The sequence below is a fragment of the Hakea prostrata genome, chromosome 6 (assembly GCF_041222555.1).
Source record: "Hakea prostrata isolate BN-2017 chromosome 6, UWA_Hpros_2, whole genome shotgun sequence".
NCBI classification, from domain to species: Eukaryota; Viridiplantae; Streptophyta; class Magnoliopsida; order Proteales; family Proteaceae; genus Hakea; species Hakea prostrata.
The window spans coordinates 28874522-28888663 of NC_142605.1; the positions used below are offsets into that span (position 1 = coordinate 28874522).

Here is a 14142-nt window from a genome sequence, read left to right on the forward strand (position 1 = left end):
CATCTACAACAAAATGGAAACCATCATAGTTTATGAAAAATGTTTATGACTGATGAGGGAAGCAGTAATGCATTGTTTCTTTGTTGGCAACAAATCTCTTTTGTATGTCCATAAGGAGAAAATTGTTTAATTATAGTTCAATTAAAAAAGAGAGAGAGGCAGAGAGAGAAAGAGATATTGAGATTGTATCACTTTTGTGCACACTAAGTATCAAGTTTTCTACTAAAAACAAGTATCAAGTTGGGGCATCCTTGGTACAGGACACTTTCCAGTATGAAATTTCTTCTCTTTTTTTGGGTGAGAAGTATGAAATTTATTTTCAAGGTTTGTAATGGATCAATATTATCCATATAAATAACATTTGAACTCTCGTGTTCTCATTATTTTTCTTTGTCCATCTAAAATTATTCTAATAAAATTTATATTGATTGGTATCTTGTAAATAATATAATTTTTTTTGGGGGAAAAAGGCCAATACAACGTAAGAGTCCAAAGCTTGGTTCTTCCTAAAATGAATGTGTGGAATGTAGGGTTGGTTGAGTGGTAAGATCCATAATTCTCAGTGGAGAGATCGTGGATTTCACCCTTGCAGATGACGTTTTTAGTATTAAAAAAAAGCACCAGTTTAAAAAAGATATATATATATATATATTTCTAATTTATCCACCGAATATTACTAATTTAGTAACCTTTTCTTTTCTTTTTTAATTTTTGGTAGAATTATATCCTTTTCTTTTAATGATTGGCATTGATATCAGTACTTCATTTTCTCCTCCTCCCCTCTTAAGCATGAGTTTCATTATTTTGGTGGTCAACAATAAACTTTTCTTTTCATCAGTTCAACTTAACATAAGTAGTTTCTTTAACTAGTGAAAGTTGACATGTGAAAGTGAATTTAGTGATTAGGGGCGTTAATTAAACCCTGTTAGCTTGAATTGTCCCAATTCGCCTTGAACTCAACTTGAGCCTAACTCAACTTTTATTAACCGAAAGGGCCAAAAGGGGTTTTTAACTGACCCCTAGTAGAATTGTGTAGGATACGAATTTAGCCATTCAACCAACCTAACCCTATGTTAATTTGGTCAATTTTTTTCAATAAATTTTAATTTAGTTAAATTAAAATTATATAGAAATTAAATTTGAATAATTATTTAGTTAAGTATTCAACTAATTATCTCAATGGATTAGTTTAGTCGGTAAACATTAATACTTCATATAATTTTTTTTTAGGTTATCAACACTTTATATAAATTGAGTTTGAATAATTATTTAACTAATCATTTAACTTATTATCTCAATAAGTTAGTTTAGTTGGCAAATATTAACACTTCATTTTTTTTGGTTAAACAACATTAATACTTCATAATTCATAATAAAGTGGTAAAGAGTTCAAATGTCCTTGGTACAATAGGGTATGCATTTTTGTTTTCTAGGTCAAAATCATGGCCTATAAAAAGGCCAACCTAACCCTAATAGGATAAAAGGACGAATTGGACTTAAAACAACCTTGACAGGGTAAAGACCCTAGCATGTTGGGTAAGGTTTGTTGGATCTTGCTTCAATCCTGAGCATTTAATGTGCAGGACTGTCAAGCAAAACATTTTCAGCCATTAGATTGAAATCTAGATCGAAATTTTGGTTTCGTTGATATGAAATTTCACTTGACAGTCTCAATTTCCAGGTTTGCATTTGGGGGTTTAGGTCCCTAAGGTAAGGTTGGGTTTAGACTGACTTGACCCAATGTGACTGGTTAACACCCCAGTCCTTGAGGGACATAAAGGTAATTAGTAAAAGAATAATTTTGTTGGAGATAACACGCTGGCGTCGTGGGAAGCTCTTTCCTTGAACCCGGTTAACAAACCCTTTCTGAGAACCGAACTTCCCCTTCTTCGTGTCCCCCGGTCCCTTGTCAGACAAACATTAGAGATGCGAGTGAGCGACTCAGAAACCACAGTCACTCCGGTCTTGTGGTGTCGACGAGTGTTTCCGGCGAGCATTTGAGCTTCCTTTGTATTTTCTCCCTTCCGTGTCCAACTCTCTCAGGTAGATAAATCTGATACACTAGTTTTTCCTGTTCAAACGTTGATCTATTTCATGTCGATAAGGTTTCAAATTTCATACACTTTCCCTTCTCTCTGAAACGGATTAATGCATAACTTGTTTTGACTTATTATTCATATGATTCGTGTTATGCTTTTAATTTCAGACACTTAGGTCGACTGTATCAGGTATTGCAAATATTAATAACGGATCGATGTTATCCCAATTTTGTAACTGCAAGTTATTAAATTGGTAATGTGAAAATAACTAAAAAAAAAAGAATGGAAACATTTGACCAAAATTTGTTACAGCTAAACAAATGATTCCCACATTATCTGAATCTGATTTTTTTAATAGAATCGTTTACTTTTATTTGAGAATTTTAGGCCTTCCTATTATGCTTGAATCAGAATATGTTAACACCTGCGTATATGTATGTACATATATGTGTCGTTTCTCTTGAGTCCTCATTTTTATATTTGGTGTGTTCACTGATTTACAGGTTGAAGATTGGTCTACTACGTAGGAGACTAAGAACCACTGAAAAATTGTGGCCTCAATTTTGATACTGTAGTGAAGGTGTCATGACTTCTGCTAAAGACAGTGATGATGTAGCTCAAACTCCTTCGATGTTAGTAACCAATATTTTTTTATTTTTTATTTTTATCTCTCTTGGGTAGAAATGCAGCTTCTGCTTCTTATCATAAGAGTATCTGTTTCCCTGCTCCTACTTAGCTAGGGCTTCTACTCTAAGTGACACACTGACATCGGTGTCCAGATGCATTGACAGATAGGCAAGGGTTCTCATACTTTCAACAACTACGTGTGAAGAAACTAGTCCAAAAGCATAGGTTTTAGATTATCATCTTGGATCATTGAATCTTTAACATTAGGAGTCTAGAATTAATAGATGTTATGAGTAGAAGATTGATTAACATACCTTGTATTTGGGAGATTTGATGGTGAGTTAAAAAATATAAGGAGTTGATGACTTTAAACTTTGGTATACAAAGATAAAAGTAATTGAGTGGAGGAGACATGGTTGTGGATAAAGATTTGAAGAATGATGGACAACACAAAAAGTATTTGGGAATGCATGGATGGATTAGTGCAAGGTTTTAGTCAACGTGGAAATTTTTTTACATGGAATGGTATGAATGGACACAACGTAGGTTGTAGAGGTTACGAAGGTGTACATTGAGGACATGGTTGCTGAGAGAGAATGTGGAAGGCATCTTAGTTTCAGATTTTGTTTTAGCTTCCTTGTAAACCCTTACTTTGTAAACAGAGAGGCGCATTTATTTATCCTCAAAAGTGGGAATTGCAGTAGCCAGAAAGATGTCTTCCTTACTGTAAGGTCTGATAGATTGCTATGTAAGGATTGTAAGGTTATTCCAAGGTAGAACCTAACTACATAACATAGATTCTGTGTCTATGGGCCTTATAATGCATAATCATTAGAAATGTTAGCCTATTGGTTGTTAGATAAGGTGGTGGAGCTTAAAAGGAATATTTTGAAATCATTTACTGATGAATTGGTGAAGTAAGAATACAAGACTTTGAGGGAGACACTGATGCTATGTGGAATGATGTAATTGCTTGTTTTAAGAAGGTTGTTAAAAATGTCTTTGGTAAATAAAAGGAAAATGTCATTCTTCTAGAGAGACTTGGTGGTGGATGATGAGGATCAAGCAGCCATGAAGCTAAAAAGATTGTAGGGAAAGCAAGGCTGACGAAATATGAAGGTCTTTACAATAGTCATTATAGTCTGAGCATAAAGGAAGGGAAATAAGCTATCTACAAGATAGCCAAAGTGAGGGAAGTAAGAGTAGAGATCTTGATCATGTCAAATGTATTAGAAGTGAATGAGGACACTAAGAATTAATAGGGAATGAGGACACTAAGAATTAATTTGAAAGTACTAATAGGGAATGAGGACACTAAGAATTAATTTGAAAGTTCGTTCTTTAGGATACTTAATATAGATACTTCAAGATATAATATTATAGAAGACTGCAGTCCCATCAAGACCTCACGTGTCTTAGGTACAGATGAAAAATTATGATGACTGGACTAAAAGAAGACTTAAGGCGGATGAAAGTAAGCAAGACACAAGCACAAATGAGGTCCAGTAGAAATGTGGAACAAATTAAGAATCTATGTCTTATCTTGGTTAACTAAGGTTTAAAATAAGGGTTTGAGCACAAGGAAGATGTCAAATGAATGGAATAGAAGCATAGGACTAATGAGTCAATGGTGAAAATATGGAGGAGGGTTATTAAAAACCCACTTGGGGCAATAAATTACTATTATGGAGAGCCAACTTGGCTTTATGCCAGTAAAATTGATGATGGAAGCTATTTACCTAATTAACATATTTGTTAAAGGTTTACAGAGTGCAAGATATGATCTCCATATGGTCTATTGACTTAGAAAAAGCTTATGGCAGAGCCATTTGAGCATTTTTGCAAGTACTATAGAAGAAGGGTATTTCAAGTAAATATGTCGACATAGTTTTATGGCGTGGTGAGAATTTAAAACTTGAAAGGAAAAATTTTTAGGACAATCATATGACAAGCTATGATATATGGTGTAGAATATTGCGTAATTATGAATCATCATGTTGCAGATCAAAATATGAGGAAAAAGAGGCCAAAACATTGTTCATGTGACTACCCATAAATATGTACTGCTGTTAGTGGTCCATCAATTGATTTTATGAGATGAATAAGAATTGCCTTTGGTGAAAAAAATACTATTATTCATTGTGTGGATGAAGGCTGAGAGCCCCGCTGCTGAGAGCCAAAGCCCCCTGTGACTGAGATAGCGAAATCTCCTTGACCCTAACTTCTATTTTCCCTTCTTCCAATCACTCAGCTTCTCCTTGACTGAGATAGCGGAACCTGCTGTTGTTGGCTTGTTGCTACCTTTTTGAAGGTACCCATCCTTAATCATCAAAAGAAAGCTAAGTTTTAGTTTGCTTGGTAATTGTGAAGATCATGACTCTGCAACCAACCATCAGACTTTGAAGTATACAACACCCTCAATACCTCCACTTTATTCCACTTGATTCAAGTTTGAAGAGATTTTGCTGACTGATTTGATCTCTACTCATTAAGTTACTAAATCTGAGTTTAACCTTCTATCTTAGTGGGACTGGCTTGCTGTATCTCCATCTTCAGTTATCAATTGAAGCCAAGGTTTTTGGGTTTCATCACCCCTGTTGGATCTTTACTCTTCAGGGATGTCTGTCCCATACAAATTGGGAAATTACTGGTTCTAGTGTTAAACTTCTGTTGCAATTGCAATGTTTTGGCTGCTATTTGGCTATTTGTGCTCGGGTATTTCGGGGGATTGTCTCAGTGTAATACAGATGACTGGCTAATGTAGGAAGTATAAAGTAAGGAATGTTCATATTAGAGCTGGTTTGGGTGTGGCTCTGCTATAAGATGAGCTACGTGAAAGTTATTTGAGGTGGCATGACCATGTTAAGCAGATGGTCCATCATGGAGAAGTAATTATGTTGGATGGTCCATCATGGAGAAGTAATTGTGTTCAGATTGGAGGAACTAAAGGAACTTGGGGCAGACTTAAGGCGACCTCAAGAGAAGTGCTGAGGAAAGATATGCATAACTTGGTCTTGTAACTAGTATGACAAGCCCATTTAGTTGGAATAAGGCTGAGCTGTTCCCCTCCCCCCACTCTTTTTGTTACAAGGTTTTTGGTTTCGCATCTACAAAATTTAAAGCTATTGCCAGCTTCTCTCACCATTTAACATAGGTCAAACATGTATACCTTGTCCTTTTGCAGGTCAAAAAACAAATACAAGGATCCCGATGATGGGCGCCAAAGGTTCTTGCTTGAGTTGGAGTTTGTACAGTGTCTGGCTAATCCAATCTATATCAACTGTATGTTTTTTAAATTGTGGCTGTGTTAACTTTGGTTGTGCGTTGAGCACTTAATTTGGGTGTTTTCAGTTCAAAAAAATAGTGTCACTTAGAATCATTGGATACATGCTTCTGCCTTCCTGTCTTTCAGTGCTGTTAGATTCAGAAATTAAATATTAGTTTTTAATAGGTAGCTTATCAATGTTTTTCCTCTAGCCCTTGATGTTTATGGTTTGAATTCTACTGCAGATTTGGCTCAGAATCGTTATTTTGAAGATGAAGCTTTCATTGGTTATTTGAAGTACCTTCAGTATTGGCAGCGGCCGGAGTACATAAAATATATAATGTGAGTTGCTTGTTATGTGCTTGAATTGGGATCTGTATGGTACAATGGTTAAGTTTTCTTCTCCAATTCATTATTTGCATGTTTATTGAGTTTGGATTTTTCATCTCCTATTCCTTACACATACCTGTTTGGGTGATTTAGGTACCCTCATTGCCTTTTCTTTCTTGAACTTCTCCAAAATGCAAGTTTCCGCAATGCAATGGCACATCCAGGCAGCAAGGTGATATTTTTTTTCCAGATTTCTGTCCTGTCTTGCAGGCACAATTTTCAAGTTGCTTTTAAATACTTAATTATGCAATTGAGCTGGTTTTGCTTGGGCTTTCTTTGGTATTATTTTCCATTTTGGTTTATTAGACCTATTTGTAAAAAATTATTAAGGAAACCCATCTTTAATCAAAGAATAAAAACTGTTTGCTGAACATTAGACATAATAGTTTGTTTGGTTCAGTAAATAAATTCTGGAAAAAGTCCAAACCCTTGTTTAAATTAATAGCTTCATGTGTTAAATTTTTTGTTATTTCCTTCTTCTTCTTGTTTTATTATTTATTTATTTTTTGGTGGAGTAGAGCTGTTTTCTAGTTTCTATTTAGGTCTTTGATATATATTATTTATTTATTTATTTTTAAAATTTTCTTAATTGTTTATACAACGAACAACTGTTATAGAGGTGACAATAGGGAAAAATTTCCCTGCCTTGGGTTACCAAGAGTCTGATTGGTAGGGGTTACCCACTGTGGTGATGTTACCATTTCTGTAGGTATTTGCTGGTATATCCGTGGGCAGATCCCTTCTATTTCCTCTGCTATGTATGAGAAAAAATAGGTGTTTGGCGAATCCAAGGTTGTATACCTTTTATTTCCTTTTATATGTTAAAGAAAGTGTTAAAATTTTCATTTTTTAATGCTGATCTGTAGCTATATGTGATACATCAACATGAATTTCAGACCAAATTGAACCAAATCTCAAAGCGTGGAATAAACTAAATAGCAATAAGGCGATGAACTAGCCTACAGTGAAAATACACTCTGGAATCCAGATTCTTTTAAAAAATATCTGCCACTTTCGAATCTGGGAAGCTAAAATCAAGACCAGCACAAATGAAAATAAACTTCATTTTCCTTTGAGCATAGATTTGTGTGCGGAAAGAGTTAAGCAATTATGCTTTAGTGTTTTACTATTTCTGTGATGTTTGTGATCCTAAGAGGGGGTTTTCCTTTTGGAGCTCTCAGGAATTGGCGCATAGACAGCAATTCTTTTTCTGGAAAAACTACAGGAATAATCGGTTGAAGCACATCTTACCACGGTCTCTTCCTGAAACCACTACAGCACCCCCAACCTCAGCTCCACCTCCAGTGCCAGCCACAACTGTTGCCGTACCTCCTCCTGCTGCCTCTGTTTCTGTGCCAGCCCTTTCTCCCATGCAATACACCTTGCCGCCTCCGCCTGGCTCTGCTCTTCCGAAGAATGACATGAGGAATAATGCGGCTGGAAGAAAGAGAAAGTAAACTCCTTTATCTTTATCTGGTTTTGTATGGTGTGCAACTCATATTTATTTTTATGCAAGCTTTTCTGTTCATTACAGGAAAGAAGGTTGAATCCGTTTTTCGGATATTTTCTCTGCAAGACAGATGATACACGACGTATGCTGGTTGAGTTGATAACCATGTCCTCATCCACATGTTTTAGATATTGATGTAGCACAAGGAAACTAATTCATGTTATTGGACTCATGATTAAAAGTTAAATGTAGATTTTAGCATTTGTAGATTTACAAGTGTGTTCTGAAGAAGAAAACGAGGCTTGATTATTGTCTATGTTCTTTGAGTGCATGCAGTTATATGCAGGAAGAAGAAAATTATTTCTAGAGCAGCCTGAGACTACTTTGTCGTAGATAATGATAATAATCTTATTACACTTATTACTATGCATGACTCATTTGGTAATTTGATACTAAGATTATAGCCAAGTCAAGAGCATGTGAAATCAGCAGAGAGATCTCGAAGACCAAATGAAGAGCGGGTTGGTTTTGGTTCGCCAAATCAACCTTCAACCCATCGAGGTTCCATGAAACGCTTCTACAGAAACCGCCTTGGCTTCCTGTTGATCCAATGGAGTGCCAGTACTACTAGGGGAACCAACACTACTAGGGTTATGTATTTACGTTCTTTGGTATAAGGTAGCCAAGGAACAGACCAAACATAAGTGAAAACCAGTAAGGATTGGGCCAGTTGGACTGGACCACTGTAAGAGTATCCTTCGACCAGTCTAAAGATCATCATGGAAGACAACACGAACCCTGCACAGTTTGCTGTTGCAAATATGATGTATCCAGCTCTATCTCTACTCATCCAAATTGGATCTCCTGCACTGTCACCGTCCTGCCAACTACCACCAGGAGGGTTGATTCCAACGTCAAAGGTGATGGTGGCGATGAGAGTAAGAATCACCATCATTGTGTCACGGACGTCGAGTGAGGTATCTTCATGGACCCTGAAATTGAAGTAGCTGAAGATCCTTCGACGACGATGAAGAGTAAGTCTCGGTTGTTCGGTTGGTAATGAAGGAACAAGCTTGTGGATGTTCACGTCAGAACAAGCTCGCATGGATCCAGCTTTGTGGAGAATGTTTGATATATTCTGTACTTCAACCGGTTCATCTGGGTGTCTCACTGACTCATCCAAATCTAAGGCGGTCTGACCACTCTTGTTTCTGGCATTTACGTTTATTTGCCTTCTAATCTTGCAGCCATCGCACAACATTTTCACTATCTGCGTGCACAAAGCCAGATGTTACTTAGTTTTCCAGTTTTCTGTCGCTTTATCTGATTGTAAAGGAGGAAATGAAATTTTGGGATTACCTGATGTTGTCTTGAGAAGGTTGCTAGGTGCAATATTGTGTTGCCTTCCTGATCCATCCTTCTTAGAAGCCTTTCCAGTTTAAGCTCTTCAATCCATCTCAGCAAGGCTTTGACAGTTTCCACTTGGCCATGTTTCACAGCCAAGTGAAGAGCTGTTTCCTTTCGAATCGTCTTCATCCGCAGAGAAGTGCTGCGTTTGAAGATGATTTCATCCAACGCTTCAATCCTCCCTGCTATGGCTGCACAATGAAGTGGAGTTTGTTTCTCTCTTCCCTGGAGTTCACCCAGAGAAGAATCTACCTTCAAGAGTATATTCACTATCTCTATTTGCCCATCAGCAGCAGCTAAGTGCAATGGGCTATACCCAATTGGGTTTAGCTTTCTAGCAAAGGAAGGCTTGAGGTTTGTGATCTCCTCCACAAAACGCACTTGCCCAGAAGCTACAGCAACATGTAATGGAGTGTTGATGAAGGGGTTTTCATCAATGACATCAAGAATATATGAATCTTCTTGGAGGATGACATACAATTCTTCAATATCTCCTGCCTTGGCTGCCTCACTCAATCTCTGGTGAAGCAAAGTCGCCATTGGCTTGACTCTTGTCTGTCTTTTGGATCAGATTAGTTTCTTGATCTCTGTGGTTATAATCCCTCTCATGTTTATGGGTATACTTATATAAATTTGTTATGGACTAGTGGGGCAATAGCCGCTTCAGGAAGATACGCACAAGTCTTGCTGGAAGGTTGCTGAACATCAAATCTTGGCATTGAGAAACAGGCTAAAGAGAGGAAAAAAAACCAAAGTGACCACATCCACTTTTAGTGTTCTGACCCAAATGGAGTAATTAAGCATTTGTTCTTGTGAATACAAAATTAAAAAGCACTAATCCATATGGCTATCATGATTAAGGAGCCACGGCAAGTATATTGGAAACTCGTGAAAGCAGAGTTATTCTCCCTGCTGCATGCTACCTGCAACAAAAACGTAATAACTAATGGAAATGTGTATAAACGTATTAGCTTGGATGGAGTTCTATCGTTCCAAAGGATCAATTGTCTTTTGTCTGTAAATGGGTATTGGTTTGTGTAAGAAACTGAAATCACCCTAAGTATATGCCAACAGTCGCGTGGTTAGTGTTCTTTTTCCCTTCTTTTTAGAAGGAAAAGAAAAATCATTCGTATCCGAGACCTTCTAATGTATATACTAAAGCTTATCCATTATTTATTATGGTTCATCTCTTGTTCTATCAAGAGCTATCACCCCTTTATAAAAAGTTCAATTACAAGTTCCATTGAGTGGAATGGCTTTCACGCAACATTACTGTTAGAAGAAATAGGGGCATTTGGGCCCATGCAGATCTGACCTTTTGAAGGGGAGGGAGAGGGCACAACAATGAATGTGGATCATCTCCCTGTGGGGAGCACTCCCTGACGGCTTTACAACCGTAGAAAATAATAAAATATTTAAAACAAAAAAACCATCACCCTAATCTTGTGGGTTCCCTATAATTTGTGGTTAACTGTTGAGGAGCACTCAGAGCTCCCCAGGGGAGATGATCCGGTCTCCAAAATAATACCCAGATTTAAGGCATGTCAAAAAAATCATTGCGTTTCCTGTTCCAGACTCATCCACTGGATTTCGCCCACGCCCATTTCATATTCATAGTAGACCTGGACCTATTAAATGTTAGAATGTATCTGGGTTCTTTTGTGCTTCTGGGTTTTCATTTTCAGGAAGTTTGATATGAGTATAGAATCTGGGCGAAAGTTGGACAGATCTTCCCTAATTCTCGTGGTCCCTGCAAGTATGTGCAATCTCTGTTACCACCTTTATGAAGAAATCAAAACCTCACAAAACTTCAAATCTTATTTTCACAAACAAAGAAGGGAGGAGAAACCAGATTATGCGTAAAGGGATACCATCTTACTGAATATTTAAGTATAAATTATAAACAATCAAGCACATATATTATTGGGTTGGTATTCTCCATGATCAAGCAATCTCTCTTAAGGGAGGGTGAGGGAAGATAACTAGGGCACATATTTATCACCTATGATGTGCACATCATATTTAATTAGTCATTTGGCAGGACAGTCTCATCCAAAATATTTAATGACACAACCCTGATCACTTGACTATGTACAGAACGATCTAGTTAAATTTCATATTTGATTCAATCATATACCTTTCAATTTGCAGCCATGTACCTTCTTTGTGATCCGGGATTTTGAAAGCTTTATTTGTCTTTTGTCACTTGGCTACTTCCAAATGATCCAAAACCCAACATGTAAGTGAGGTGTATCGGGCCCATCCGTAACTTTTTGACAGGCCTGTGTAGTATACTTCTCCAAATTCAATATATACAGAACAAACTAGGTTGCAATAATCTTACCCATCAACCTGATACTGGCTCCCTACACAACGTCCAATTCATATGAGAGAGTGAGGAGAGTGAGAGAGAGAGAGAGTTAAGAGACCTGATTCAAAAGTTCAGAGAGGAATAAATTTGTACCCAAATGAATTATATACAATAAAAGAAATATCATCAAACATGGAAAATTGTCAGTGTTGATACAAGAACATCTTTAGATTTCGTTTTTAATGAAAAATTTGATGGAAATCTGAATCATGCTCCAAAATTGGAATACAATCTCTACCACGAGATTAGGATTATGATGATCTATGTTGACGAGTATACTCCCAGAGAGCAATGGCACCGCTGACATGAACATTCAATGATCTAACAACTCCCAACTGAGGAATCTCAATGCAAGCATCTAGAACATGGATTATATCTACAGGGATGCCTTCCTTTTCACGTCCCAGAACAAGAACCTGTAGAAAGATAGGATTAAGTAAAACTTCCAATGGATAAACAAACACAGGAATTTCGGAACCATCTTCCAAAAGGGTAAATACATCTCCAAGGAGAGAGAGTAATAAAAAAAAGCAAGTGAGACTAGTTTCTTGCAAATTGTAGTCAGCAGAAAATTTATCTTTAATTCTACAGAGCCACGCAAATATCCTTCTTTTGCAGGGAGCAATATGTGGACTGCTGGTAAGTGATTCCGATAAAGAGTATTAATTTTCTTTGCCACTACATGAACTGCTGGCGTTTCCTGGATTTGGCTGAGGCTCCAATAAAAGTTTAGAAGAGCTTATGAATATGTGGTTTACCTTGACTAACAAAGTTGTTTAATAAGATTACAAGCACAATGAAGACACCAGATTGATGGAGAAGCATTGTAGTTTCAATCTCCAAAAAATAAATATGATATTTAAAGCTGTAATTATACGGGCAGGAAACTGATGAGCAATACTATGAAATCATGGAAGAAAGCTATTGAAGCCCTTTAGAGAAGAGAAATTACCATCCCATAGAATTAATTTGGTTTTATGTAACATCGATCCACATTGTTGTTTTTCACCTAGAAAAAGCCTATGACATAGTCGCAAGAATTAATTTGACACGTAGTAAAGAAGAGAAGACTGTTAAGTTAAAAATAAATACAGGTATTTATGATGGTTTAGTAACAAATGTGAGAACCTTGGAAGGTCAAGAAAGTGGATTGCCAAGCAAGAGTGGTTACATCAAGGATCAGCTTCAAGCCCTTGGTGGTTAAATGAGGTTCCTTCGTGTGACTTTTGCTGATTATATAGTTTTTTTGTATAAGACAAAAGTAGGGATTCATACCAAGTTAGAGTTCAAGAGATCAACCTTTACGAGTAAGACCATGGACTTCATTTGGAAAGCCATCTGTTTTGATATTAATTCCCATACTAGATTTACCCCACTCCGTATCAGAGATGCCTCAAGGAATAGACATATTGTTGTTACCTAGGTTTGAGTTTGTTTGTTTTGTCTTCCTCATAGGTCTTCATGGTGCCTTCATTCCCTTACCACGACGCAATCCCTCCCCCCCCCCCCCCAAACAACCTTTTTCTTCCCTCTTCCCCTTCTGGTTAAAAAGAAACATGCAAAAGAGAAGTGAAGTGTCGCAGCCCCATATTTGATTTGGTGGGAAAATTACTGGGAGAACCTATGAGCCCAAAACCAGATTACATTAAGAATTTAGTAGAAGTGTCAATTTTTCCATACGTGTGGGATTGGGATTCTAGTTTCATTTCTAGTTCAGAACTATTCTATTAGACCTTTTGAGGTTATTATACTTAAGATTCTATTTCTCAAGTTTCTATTCTAAAGTTTGTCCTATTCTTGTGGGTTCCAAAATTTCCCATAGTTGTAAGGCAAGGAATAGCTGCAGATAAGTATGTATGAGCTCGTTGGGATTATCAGCTGCGTCGACACCCCATGTTCCTCCTGTTAACCGTTAGATGATGAACATCTGTTTTAATTTAATCCAATGGTTGATAATTTTACAACTCTTAACCATTTCATCTCTAAATATCCTGTCTCTTCTCCTCTTCTCCGGCTCTCTCTCTGCCTTTTCCCTCCGGCGACCTGTCTCATTTCATTTCGATATCTGGGATCCAAGGCCAGATGCCAGCTAAATCCTCTGCAAGTTCATAGCTTCACTTCACCTTCTATGAAGCTCAAAAACCCATTTCTAATTTATCTGAAACACCCCTCCTGGTTTGGCTCCAAGGCGGCCCTGGTTGCTCTTCCCTGCTTTGTAACTTCTTTGAACTTGGTCCCTGGCGTTTGAATACCAAGCAGAATGACAGCAATAACCTTGTTCTTGAGCCTAACCCAGGTGCTTGGAATCGCCAATTTGGTCTTCTTTTATTGATAACCCCATTTGAGTTGGTTTCAGTGTTGCATCCTCCCCTGCAGAGATTCCAAGAGACCAAGAAACAGTGGCCAATCACCTTATTTTTGCCCTCAAATGGTTTATCTTCTCAGACCCACTTTACATCACTGGAGAGAGCTATGGAGGAAAATATGTTCCAGCTATTGGGTACTACATACTGCAACAGAATTCTGATCTGAACTAAGGGGAGTGCATAGGGAATGGATTGACTCACCCAGCACCAGGTTGCTACCATGCTGC

At 37.3% G+C, this 14142-nt stretch overlaps 2 protein-coding genes and 1 pseudogene across 2 annotated transcripts in view; 1 reads left to right on the plus strand and 2 right to left on the minus strand.

Annotated features, from left to right (window-relative positions):
• Nucleotides 1-1868: 1868 nt before the first annotated feature.
• MED31 (SOH1 family protein) lies at nt 1869-9560 on the plus strand. The gene is made up of 7 exons (XM_089159469.1): nt 1869-2043; nt 2543-2671; nt 5851-5948; nt 6177-6273; nt 6415-6493; nt 7503-7774; nt 7856-9560. Exons 2-7 carry the CDS (start codon nt 2625-2627, stop codon nt 7866-7868), a joined length of 606 nt encoding a protein of 201 aa, XP_089015595.1. The 5' UTR covers nt 1869-2043; nt 2543-2624; the 3' UTR covers nt 7869-9560.
• On the minus strand, nt 8195-9815 carry LOC149013124 (ankyrin repeat-containing protein BDA1-like; annotated as a pseudogene).
• A 1822-nt stretch (nt 9816-11637) lies between these two features.
• Nucleotides 11638-14142, minus strand: part of LOC149013125 (tRNA/rRNA methyltransferase (SpoU) family protein) — a 94730-nt gene continuing 92225 nt past the window's right edge. Inside the window, exon 35 of the mRNA XM_089158767.1 lies at nt 11638-11965. Coding sequence (XP_089014893.1) covers nt 11801-11965 — 165 coding nt within the window. The 3' untranslated portion in view covers nt 11638-11800. The remainder of the gene's footprint in view (nt 11966-14142) is intronic.

Excerpts from the sequence above, each read along its gene's own strand:
- MED31 (XM_089159469.1), top strand. The coding sequence starts at position 2,625 with ATGACTTCTGCTAAAGACAGTGATGATGTAGCTCAAACTCCTTCGAT. Across the intron at positions 2,672-5,850 it reads GTAGCTCAAACTCCTTCGAT|GTCAAAAAACAAATACAAGG; the intron begins GTTAGTAACCAA and ends GTCCTTTTGCAG. Across the intron at positions 6,494-7,502 it reads TGGCACATCCAGGCAGCAAG|GAATTGGCGCATAGACAGCA; the intron begins GTGATATTTTTT and ends TGGAGCTCTCAG.